The 12,098-nt window shown below is 41.5% G+C and overlaps 1 protein-coding gene across 1 annotated transcript in view; it reads right to left on the bottom strand.

The window, feature by feature from the left end:
• Window positions 1-1,244: 1,244 nt before the first annotated feature.
• eftud2 (elongation factor Tu GTP binding domain containing 2) overlaps window positions 1,245-12,098 on the bottom strand; it is a 12,543-nt gene continuing 1,689 nt past the window's right edge. Inside the window, exons 8-26 of the mRNA XM_032537805.1 lie at window positions 11,441-11,607; window positions 11,191-11,315; window positions 11,015-11,078; window positions 10,826-10,916; window positions 10,559-10,694; window positions 10,167-10,294; window positions 9,630-9,823; window positions 9,428-9,539; window positions 9,182-9,322; window positions 8,746-8,847; window positions 8,565-8,647; window positions 8,184-8,270; window positions 6,595-6,721; window positions 5,600-5,687; window positions 5,283-5,401; window positions 4,881-4,975; window positions 4,425-4,578; window positions 1,899-2,006; window positions 1,245-1,809 (exon numbers count right to left, since the gene is read on the bottom strand). Of these exons, the coding sequence (XP_032393696.1) occupies window positions 1,714-1,809; window positions 1,899-2,006; window positions 4,425-4,578; window positions 4,881-4,975; window positions 5,283-5,401; window positions 5,600-5,687; window positions 6,595-6,721; window positions 8,184-8,270; window positions 8,565-8,647; window positions 8,746-8,847; window positions 9,182-9,322; window positions 9,428-9,539; window positions 9,630-9,823; window positions 10,167-10,294; window positions 10,559-10,694; window positions 10,826-10,916; window positions 11,015-11,078; window positions 11,191-11,315; window positions 11,441-11,607 (2,217 nt within the window). The 3' untranslated portion in view covers window positions 1,245-1,713. The remainder of the gene's footprint in view (window positions 1,810-1,898; window positions 2,007-4,424; window positions 4,579-4,880; window positions 4,976-5,282; window positions 5,402-5,599; window positions 5,688-6,594; window positions 6,722-8,183; window positions 8,271-8,564; window positions 8,648-8,745; window positions 8,848-9,181; window positions 9,323-9,427; window positions 9,540-9,629; window positions 9,824-10,166; window positions 10,295-10,558; window positions 10,695-10,825; window positions 10,917-11,014; window positions 11,079-11,190; window positions 11,316-11,440; window positions 11,608-12,098) is intronic.

Below are 12,098 nucleotides of genomic sequence, written 5' to 3'. Positions count from 1 at the left end.
CCTTCCCCATCTACCCATGTTGTCGCTGGACAGGATTGACATTCAGTCCAAATGTCAAAACAGATGCAGCCATATTTGACTCTTCCTGTCCCCGCTCTTACCTTCCCTATCTCCATCACCTCCAGGACTGTTTGGAGGATTGTCAGTGGTGACGGATGAAGGACTGAGCCATTCAGACACGCCACACTCGCACATCGATTCATCATGAAGTCTAGTGAAACGCTTATCTCAAGCGGGATTATCCACGCAACATACACATTTTAAAGATCACACTCATCACCTGAAGGCTTGAGAGGTTGTCAGTTTCATTTTTCACAGTGGCTGTGGTCGGCTCGAAATCACGGCGGCTATGATGCATGGCGACAAGTTTCAGAGCAGAAAGTACCTCTCCAACCACTCCTGCTGCGTAGTCCCCCTTCTCCTCTGTTTTTGAAGAAGAAGAAAAAATTCGGATGAAGTGTAACTTAAAAACTCCAGGCCCATTGTGCCTCCTTGGGGGAATTCATTTGTTCATTCGGTTTTTATTTTACTGGCACCTCTCCAGCTACCAGTCCACACTCCTTACCTGTTCCATGCTGGAATTGAACCGGCTACCCTCTGGTTCCCTATGAACTGATCCACTACCGCCCTGAAAAAAAGTCAATTTTTTTTCTATCCTTGAATTGTCAATGTTTAGGCTCAGTCTGTTATTTCAGGTTTGGTCAAATTTCATTTAGAGCAACATTGCAACACTTCATCTTTGGCTATGTAATTTGACTTTTATACTTGCTTACTAGTTTATGCAGCGAGCCCATGTCTTAATTGTAATGTATTAATTATGACACAAACATGTGGCTATGGTCTTAGGTAAACTACTACACAGTATATTAACGTAACCCCTAGCAACAGCGAGAAGTACATCGTGGGTTTCTCTCAAAAGAGCAAGCTTTTCTTTCTCTGCTAACTCGGCTGTCAATAGTGTTGCTGCTTGCTGCATCATTCCCATTTTCTTTTATTCGGCTAACCTTTGGTTGCTCTCCGCCTATTTCCAACAGCCTGTCCATCAGTCACCGCCCACACAGCGTCTCAAACAGACACGCCAATCACTCAAACCCTCAGCAAAGCTCCAATTTAGCACTATTCTCACTATACTAAAGCTTCCCAACGCCTTCTATATCTCTAACTACACAAGCCTTAGAGATAGCATCATTGTGAAGATGTTTCTTGCATGGTCTCAAAGTACACAACACATGAAACGTCTTTCTTTTGACTTTTTTTATTCAGACATACTCCAGATCAATGACATCCTATTTTAAAAACGGTTTCCACGTCATCTTATTCTACAAAAACGATTTGTACATTTAAAAAATAAAAAACACAACAAAAATGAGACAAACTTCTGCAATGTTTTGACAGCTGCTTTCCAAAAGAGGAGAGCAACATCTCTCCTGTGACAGCAAGGGCTGTGGATTTTCCTGGTTTCCATCAATCCAAGGATTGATCCAGGGGACCTACTTTGTTAAAGATCTTTTTTAAACTGTTGGTTGGGGGACAGTAGGAAAAGTAGAAAAAGTTAATAAAATAAAAATCTTTGGAGATTGTGAATAACCACTGTGTAATCTGAAACTAGGAAAGCCTTTTATGGATTTGGTAATTGTAGTTAATTATTGCCCAAATACCTATAAACAAAGTAGGATTTGCTGTTGATTCACTAGAAGTTTCGGTGTTGCAGTCTCACAGGGGGTAGTTTAGCACCACGTCCTGTTTGGCCAGCTCCAACAACATAGGATCGTCGAAGAACTTGCTGATGCTCACATCCTCGCTCAGACCCTGCAGAACAACAAACATGGGACATCAGTCATGCAGACAAAGAACTTCACCAACAACTGAAGTGATGAACAGGTAGACAAAAGGCCCACCTTGCGCCTTCGGGTCTTGATCATGAACTCTCTGGCCAGGTGGGGGGCGGGCTGAGGCTCAAGAGGCCTGATCACTATACTCTTGTCTAAAGGGTCACCAGGGACAATCTGAAAGGAAATAGGAAATCTAGTTAACTCAGAGAGAAGAAGCGAATGGTCAACAGAGGAAATCCAGCCAAGCCCAATCTGAGAAACAGTCTGACAACATGAAACACACATCACATTTTGAGATTTAACAAACTGACTAGACACTTCTACAGTGGCTCCGACCTTTCACTAAATATCTGATTCAGTTGCAAGTCCGTCCCTTTTTTACTGAGTCAGTAGTTTGTCCATCAACGTGATGGAAAAGCAATGTGCAAGTGCTGTCACTCTTCCAGTTTGTGACAAACACTGCATCAATGCAGTGTTAGCAAGTCGAGTTAGAAAAAGTGTTCACAGGCTTTTAAAATAATTCACTGAAATAATTGATCTAAAAGGAGCTCATAGTATGTCCTTCACAACGTGATCTCATGTCCATGGATACAGCCGTAAATGCAAAGAGAAGGAATGCTGAATCTGGAAAACATCAGGTGGATTGGACTAAATAAGACGTTCTCAGCCTCAGGGAAAGATTAAGAGGGAGGGAAAAATAAATAAAAAAATCATCAACACAGTGGCTGAAGCCCAGTCAACATATGGATAAGACCTGCTAACAACAGTATTTCAACACTGAGCTGCTTGCATGCCAATACTAGCAGTACATAATCAAACTACTGAGGCAGGCACACACCTCTTGAGTTCAATGAGCAAACAACCCAGTTCAGGGAATCCCATGTTTTCCTTCTTTTCTCAGGCAGTTTATTTAATATGTACCAAGAGGAATAAAGACACTTGAAAATACATGCTTTTCTCGCCTAAATATTTTACCCAAAAAAAGTGATACAGCTCCTATATACTTTGGCCCTCTGGAATGTGCCAGCCTCACTATTCTGTCGTAGGCTAATTACAACCAAATCCTGAGAGCTAAAACAAAGTTATTGGCGATCTTTCACCGCTGTGAATAAAGACACGAGGAAAAAGGTATGGACGCACACAACTTTAGACACTAGCGGCGCAGAACTTTTCTGTTTCTCTTTAACTTTATAACAGTTGTTGATATGTGTTGATGTGTGGGCTTAATTCAATCACGAGACTAAGCTTTCAAATGGTGCACTGCATGACCGTGTTTTATGAAGATTTAATGCTTCAAATTCATGAAATCGTTTATAAGTGGAGAAAACGGACTCCACAGAGACGGAAAAAACCCGTCCACGGGACGGTGTCGGTATAGAGGTTAAAGCCCAGAGTGTTCAAAGAAGATTCAGAGCGTTGACTGCATCAGGTACAAACTCTGCAGCTGCCCTTTAGAAAGTCATTTCAAAAGGCGATTGGTATTGGAAGGGTGTCTTGTGGGGGAAACGGTATTTTATGTTCAGGGCTGACTAACTGAGGACTAGGTGATATGGAAATAAATCATCACACTGCACCGCACGATGACAGGAAGTCAAAACAGAACCGGCTATTCCAGCTGACTTTAACAAAACACTGAAGGAATAATACGGGGGGGAAATCAGATTTTGTAACTGCTCTACTTACTAGTCAGTGCTTTGCTTCATATACAGTTTACTAAAAAAATTATAATTGTGTGTTATAATTTGTACTAAAAATCCAATGATGCAGCTACATTACAGACGGAAAAAAAAAAATCATACAATTTAATATAGTGCCCTGCCAACATTACTGTAAAACATGAGGTAATACATGCTTAAGCAATCTATGGTTCTGCATAGTCAACAAATGTCAACGACATTTCCATTTATTCTTGATATGCCCAAAGGATCTATAATACATCCTTTTCCCAGTGTTGGGACAAGTGTGCAAATGAATAATTCATCTCTAATCTCTTGTCTAACACTTGAATTTTCACCTCAAGGGGATAAAACATTACATATTTGCACTGAGGAAAACCTCTTTTTTCTTCCATACGAATGATTTCGCTGTTAAGTATTAATCCTCCCTAAGAGGAGTTCATTTTTCCCTGACACAGCCCTCCAGAGTGCAGACACAAACACTTGTCAGACATGGCAGGCAGAGACAGCTACATTATACTTAAAACTTAATGACTCAACACTCCACATCAAAGACAAGTGAGTCAGAGTGGCAAGACACCCGAGCACACGGTTGGTCACTCTGCCGCACAAGCAGCCACAGGTTTGTGTATGTAAAGCAAGTAAAGTAAATGTGTGAGTGTGTTTGTGCATGTGAGTTTGTGTACGTGTGACACAAAATAAAAAAAATAAAAATCAGATTTTTCATCTGAATGGAGCTGTTTTAAATCTGAAAAATGTGTAATGTTGACAATGCTATTTATACATGAACAATTTGGATTTGTTTGTTTAGGCATTAGAGAAAAGAAAATCCTGTTACACTGTTGGACATTGACTTGATGCAACGTGTTTTATCTGTAGGTGCCCCGACAATCTAATATTTGACAAATCTGTTTACCTGCCAGTGGTGGAACACAGACAGAGCAAAGGCCTGTCCCTGTGTATGAGTGCGAAGATCTGTCTCAAAGCCAAAGGAGTCGATGGCCGGGATGAAAGCCTTAATGGTGTAGAGAGGAGACCCTGGAATAGGAGCATCCTGGGTGACATGACCCCTAGAAGACAAACACAGGACCACATTTTTTTTTTTTTAAATGTGTTTCAATATCAGGAGATATCGTCAATCCATTAGATTTTTTTTTGGGGGGGGGGGGGGGGGGTTTCCCCTTTATTCAGAGTAATGTGGATAGATATGAAAGGGGTAGAGAGATGGGGGATGACACGCAGCAAAGGGCTGCAGGTCGGACTCGAACCTGGACTCAGCCAACATCTTACTGGGTGAGCTAGAGGTTGCCCCAATGCATTAGATTTCTGCCTGGGTTGACACTAGAGTTTACGAGAAGTAGAGTATACCAACCTTCTACGAGCCAGCACTGTGTAGACGGCAGATACACAATCAGCTGGAGCCTGAACCTCCACAAAGTAATAAGGCTCCATCAACCTTGGAGTGGCCTGCAACACAAGGGAAACCATGCATTAGAGGGAAGACAAAAGCCCGGAGAAACTGTAGGGCCAGCACATGTACAGCTGACCTATGGATTTATGTTAAGTGCAGGGAAAAAGCCAAAGCAGATAAGGAAAGACGCCAAAAGTGTAAATGAAGAATGTTTTTGCACTACAATTAAAAAGAACACACATCAGCAAAATCCAAACCGTAATCACTGTAATGGAACATTAAAGAAAGTGAAGATGAGAATTAAGTCTGGAGGAGTAAATGGCAGGCGAGGGGACGAATAGGCTTTGGGAGGGATGATCTCACCATGAGGAAAGCCGAGTACACCACTCTCCTGGCTGTAGGGATAACCTGGCCCCCTCCTCGGTGGAGAGGCTCCTGAGCAATGACTGCGTCAAGGATCTTAAACTTGACATTCCTGATGGCTGAGGGCAGCAGAAAGACGAAGTTATTGCAACGTAACGCTGATGAGGATAAATAAATTTTCCCTTTGCACAATGCTCACAACGCTAGACATTCTGGCAAAGAGAACATTCCAGCACCAATGGCAGTACAGAGAACAAAAGGTTTATTCCTAAAGACAACATATTTCAGGGTTAAAAAAAAAAGCAGAGAGAACTTACGCTCATCACACAGCGGCCCCTCCCTGGTGCCCCACTGGAAGCCCTGAACTATGCTGTCTTTGACTGAGCCGAGCAGCGCCTTGTCCACCTACGGGGGGGGGGGGGGGGGGGGGGGGGGGGGGAATTACAACAAGAGTAAGGTAAAAAAAACTGTTATTCTCTATAAAGCAAAACCTGAGACTTCAGTAGCCTTCTGTAATCTTTATCCCAGTTAACAGATGTAAATGTACTTATAGTGTAAATAATAATTTGTAAATACATGCGGTTCATTGAACCCCATGCTTTAAAAGTACAGACCCATTTAGGAATAGATTTTCTTTTTTGGCCTTTCAAACTCAAATGTTTGTGACTGACGTGCACGTTTTGACAGCGTAACTATGGCCTAGTCTGGTGTTAATTTAATATCAATCAGAAATAATATAATTAGAGTCATCTGTGTTATTGATAAACAAAGCTTGTGGCTCTAAATGATAACTCAATTGATTAGTCAAACAACACAAAATTCCCAGCAACAATTTCAATTACTTGATTAAAGGTATTTATTAATCAAAGCTGGATCCAGCTTCGTATGTGTGAGGATTCGGTTGTAAAAGGACTTTTTTGGGGGTCTAACTGTTCTGGTCTAATAAAAACGGGTAATTTACATAGGGAAGTTGTGAATAATTAAAACCTTTCAAAAATGAAAGAAATTGTTAGTCACAGCTCTATATGTCACTAAATAGTCGGAGCAAGCCCTATACAGCAGTTTATGTGCACTTTACTTACCAAATTACACAATATTCAAATAGGACACTTAAAAGGTTTTTGAATAAAATCGCAGGTACACGGAGACACAAACCTACAGTACGTTGGACCCTACGCCGTAGCCTGACATGCACCTCTCAAAAGATTTAACCACGCACGCGCCCTTCTTTTCTCTTACAGAGATCGAGGCACACACCAACCCACACGTATAAACTTCAGGCCATTTACGTAGGATACGGTACAAAACTTACCTCGGAGGGCAGTGTGTCGTCTACAAGGATGTTTGGTCCCGTGGTGTCTGGTCCGAAGGCCCAGATGGACCTGGCAGCCAGCAGATCCCAGTCGTACTTCGTTTGGAAAAACTCTCCCAGCTTCTTCCTGCCATGAGGAAACAGAACAGCCACTGGTTGAAAGGAGGTCTGCACAATGTGTCAGCGGGAACATTAAGAAGATTGGTTGATCAGGGGGCAGATGGGTTAATGGAGGAGGAGGAGTAGAGCGAAGGTTTGGGTTGATGGTGTGTAAAGTATGTCACTTCTTTGGCACTGCTAGGTCCAGATGGCCTAACAGAGGACTGACAGGAAGCCACCGCCACCACCCCCCCACAGGCCAATGAGTGTGAGAAGGATAGGGAATGGCCATGTAAGTGGCTAATGTGTGGAGAGGGGGGGTCCTAGAGATAATCGAGCGTGCATAAATGACTGTGGGAGGAGACAGATATCACAACAATGAGCAAGCGAAATATTGACTTGTAGGAGACAAACTCTATGAACTGCGTATGTTGCAGTCACTAACCTAAACACAATCTTGGCCTCAAGCATAGAGTATGCCGTGACATGTTAAATGAAAAAGCAACGCCACTACCGGTTGCAAAAGCAAAACCCAATAGTGACCCGTGGGTCCCGTTAGCCCTCCTCTCTTTCCCTCACTTTGTTTATGTCTCAATCGGGTTTGCGTGCACTTCCGGTCGGCGGAGCGGTGTTGATAGACTTTGGCAGCGTTGTAGTGCATTCACTGATTTATTGCATTTTTAAACGTCAGCTCCGTAATTTGCCACCTAATGCTGTACTGCTTCCTCACTTGGGTGACAGAGGTAAAAATGTGACAACCGAGAGCGGAGACTGCTTCTATGAAATTGAAAAATACACACAGGATGCTAAATATTCTACAGATACGTCTAACATGACAGGCACTAGAGCTCTCAATGTTCCACTATAATTTAATTTGTTATATTTTTTCATATTCAATATTAAATGTTCATATGCAGTCGGTTCTAAATATGTACTACACTACTCTTAGAGGCTTATGCATTGCTAATGCCACTATGAACCCAGGAACAAACACAAATCAACAGAGAGCTCTGTAATGAAACATTATCTAACAAGTGTAATTAAGCGGCTCTGTTGTAAAGGCTAACGGTGCTTGGTTAGCACAATGACATCATGTCAGAAAGCAGAGCCAAAACAATTTGTCGTATACTAAGTAACAAAAGTGTTAGCCACGATGCTAACGACATTAATAACTAATCCAAATGGTGCTGTCGCTACCATTTTAGTGATTTATAAGCAACCCGTTTCTTGTAGAATGTCTCGTGACAATAAAGCTATTAGAAGGTAATATATGAAGTCAAAGCTCCACACAACGCCTTGTGATTCTCACATATTTATAAAAAAAATTAAAATCACATTTGAATAGTAATTTTAATATTGATTTTTTTAAATTCCAATTATATTAGACTTTCAGAATTTGATCCAACCGCCCTAATAGGCCCATTATATAATTTGAATTAAGAGATTACCTAATATGTGCGAGTGTGATGGTGATATCTTCTACATCTTACCTGTTCCATGTGATCTGCACCACTTCGTTCTCTATGTCCTCAGCCAGCCCCTTCTCCAAGGGCTCAGCAATCATAGTGATCTTATTCCTGTCAATCACATCACACAGCTGTCAATCACTCACTCTGGGTTGGGTAAACACTCGGCCAAAGGGAAGGGCCAATGCTGACAGTGACTTTAAACACTGTGCACAAATTGAACTCCCAAACAAGAAATACAACATCCAACAGTTCATTAGAAAATTAGAAACATAAAAAAGTATATTATTACAGAGCTATGGGTTTTGAGGTATGTTAATAATATAGCAAAGTAAGCTTTCTTGTAGTAGCAGTCATGTCATTGTATGAATGAATAAGATCTAAAATATTAGGTTTGATACACACTTTTTGTTAGGCGTTTCAGCGAAGCACTTGAGTGATGATGTTTCCACAACCGTTTCACAGAAAGTCACAACAGGGTCAGCAACCTGTGGACAAAGATGAGCATAATTACACAAAGAACCCAAAGGCCCCCACTCCTGTGCTGTACTGTGTCAACTTTTTAGTAAGCAGCGAGAACAATTACTTTAATGTCGATCTCAGAGTACATCTTTCGCAGGTCGTGCATGACACAGTCCAGGTAGAGCTCTCCTGTCCCCAAGATAACATGCTCTCCAGATTCCTCCACCTGAAAGACAAAGACACGCACGTCTTAGTACAGTAAATTATAATTTAAGCAATTGAATAGCTATATAATTATTGAGCTCACAGTTTATTCTTTTCACATCTGCCCTTCCTTCGGGGTCCATATTTGTATTTTGTTCTTCAGTAAACTATTTTAGGAGGCTATAAGATGGCTGTGTCACCTACATTAAAACATGTAATCCCATGTATTCCTTTGTTACTTTGTAGTTTACTCAACTTGTGGGATTTAAATTAAAAAGTATTACAAGCCTATTACCTTTTATAATGTCGCTACAATGCACTAATGGACCCACTTCTGTGCGTGTGTGGCAACCTACCTTTGTGGTGAGAGACGGATAGCTTTTGTTGACCTTCCTTAGTCCGTCCAACATTTTCGGCAGCTCTGATGGGTTGACAGGCTCCACTGCAATCTTTATAACCGATGCTATGTTGAACTTCAGTGGCCTGAAAATCTGAGCCTGTCACACAAAGTAAAAAATGTCAACCATGCCATTCTCATAAGGTATTTGAAAAAATAAAATTAAAAAAAGGGATCTCAGTAGTGCTTCTTTCTTAAATCTCACCTCTTCATTCCCTCTGGGCTCTGTGATTGTGGCGGTCTTGACGATTGGCTGGTCACAACCTTCAATGAGAACCCAGTTGCCTGCTGGCACTCGGTTCACTTCAATTTGGTATCTAAAAATGTGGATGGCAGTTAAGATTTAATACAAAGAGTCATTGATTTCTGACTCTATAAATTTAGGAAGCCAAAACCCTGCAGCGTACCTGGCAACTGAAATCCAGAGACGGCCCAAAGTGCAGACCTGGGAGTCCTCTTCATCTTCAAGGGTGTAGTTCTCTCCTAAAACCTTGACAGGCTGACCTGCCTGAATGGTCCCACTCAGCACCCTGCCAAAGGCATGGAACTGAACCCCATCCTCTGTGCTGTACATCTTAGTGGTGTGGCACATCAAAGGACCCTGAGGGCGAGAGGCATGAGGTGAGCAGGAAAAGGGATAAGAAAGAGAGGAAAGTTTTACCACTGGAACATTTCCTCCTAAAAAATATAAGAGGGATTAGGCAAAAGGACGTAAGACTTTAAATGGAACTTGGAAAATTAATCAATGTCCAGCATTATCCTAAATTAGCTTATTTAACAGCTTGTTAATTTCAAGACAATTAAGATGGCTTGTTGGCTTAATTTGTAAGAGAAGCTGGAATTACACCACTGGCTAAGACTAGAAACAGATTGCAGCTATTTGCAGTTTCCTGGCATGTCTGCTTCTCACCAGCCAATAAACAGGAGACTCCCATTATACTCACATCAGGGTCGCACTCTGCCATGGCCTCCCCAAGGTCTGAGTCCATACCTCCAGCGTATGTGTGCTCTATCTTGTTCCGAGCACCCTCCTGTGGTGAGGGGATGTGGTGTACACACATGTCCACAAAGCCTGTTGGGAAGAAATGTATGCTTGACTTTTTGATTTAACATGTTTACCATGCATGACCATTTATCTACAGATAAAAAAAAAATAAAAATACAATTATTAGATGGACAAGTAAAGCAGCAAGATAGACAAAGTGCCTCTGTAGTATTGTTATGACTTTATTCAGACAGTTATGAAAAACATAGTTGTCCACAAACAAAATGCTAAAGAAAAAATAAATACTAACAAAAAAATGAAAAGGATAGCTAAAAACAAATAAACACATACCAGTGAACTCTCCAAAGAAGCGGTTACAGACCAGCCTCAGTAAGGGTCTGATGTTCAGCTTCAGTTCCTCTTTAGTCAGGTGGATCCCCAACTCATCCAGAACTCTGGGGAGAGATGTGTCACAATCCCCAACCACCTAGGCACAAAGAGGATTTGGGTGAGGATTACACACTGAGGTCTGCAACTCAGCCAGAGCCCAATGGGACATGAAAGTATTGAGCTAGTCATATTGACTTGTTACACAAATGTATGTTTGACGTGGCCAACCTGTGAGAGGATCTTGTAGAGGGGCTCCAGGACAAATTCCACGAAGCTGCGCTGAGAGTTACTGCTGGGAGCTTTCTTTGTGAACTTGCGACTGAACAGAAGAAAAGAAAAAATGACCAATAACACAAGGACCTGTTATTAAAAAGGGGATGGCTTATCATTCATTTCAAATCCAGATTAGTTACTCACGTTTTGGGGTTGAAATATATGTCTCCCCAAAGCCTCTGGGCAAACTCATTATAGTTGATGTCACCTGTAAACACAAAGAAGGGAGTTAGGTAATATCTTCCTAACTTCATTAGCCATGAGATGAGAAAAGGATGTGCCAGTTCCAGTTTATGAGAGCATGTGCTAAAGTGTCTTACCATGGGTGTCTGAGTAGATCTTTGCAAAGGAACCCAGAGTGAAACAGATGCTGTACTGAGAGCTGGCGAAGCACACATTTCCAAGGAGAGGAGACACCACCAAGTTCTCGTCTGTTGAGTATGTGCTGATAAGGAAGATAAATGACCAACCGTGAAATGTCACTTTTCCCCCACCAATATGTAGCGCTACATCACATAAAGCAATATATGCTCTCCAGACACTGTGGACATTAAGGAATTCAAGTATTACCTGAGCAAACCATTGACCTCATCCACAATGTGACGAAGTTTATAATAAGCATCTGTGGGAGGCAATTTGAGCTCCACAATGAGCCGGTCCACCTTGTTGATGCAGATGGTGATGGCCATACGCTCCTGAACTGCATGTTTGATCAGGCGCTCGGTGTTCAGCATCACCTGGGCAGAGATACACAAAAGTGTAAGTTATGTGGAATAGGCCTGCACGATTAAATCGTTATAATATCGCAATCTTGATTTACAATTTTTAAATAACTTTTTTTCTTTTTTTACAAATAACTTTGATTCTCATTTTATTTTACGAGCAGACTGCATCACAAACTCAATTACTTTCTTATATAAGTTTCAAACAGACTGTATAAAAGAGGTTTTAAAGTGCTCCCAAGCGCTACAATGCTCTTCCTTCTCTTCATCGAAGCCTCTATGTTTGCAGGCTTGTGGTGATGTGCAATGTGCTACAGGTGCCAAAAGAATCTATGTTTTGTTTTGTCATGGTTCATGCGAGCAATAAACATTACACTTCGTAAGAAAAAAGATTGCGGCAGAGAATTGTGAGATCAGTTCTAAGCAAAAAAATCATGACTCATATTTTTTCACAAATTGTGCAGGCCTAATGTGGAAGGTTGAATAACATAAAAAATTTGAAAAGT

The sequence above is a fragment of the Etheostoma spectabile genome, chromosome 15, assembly GCF_008692095.1.
Source record: "Etheostoma spectabile isolate EspeVRDwgs_2016 chromosome 15, UIUC_Espe_1.0, whole genome shotgun sequence".
NCBI classification, from domain to species: domain Eukaryota; kingdom Metazoa; phylum Chordata; class Actinopteri; order Perciformes; family Percidae; genus Etheostoma; species Etheostoma spectabile.
Note: the sequence above shows the minus strand (reverse complement) of the source record. Positions and strands in the feature narration are given on the sequence as shown.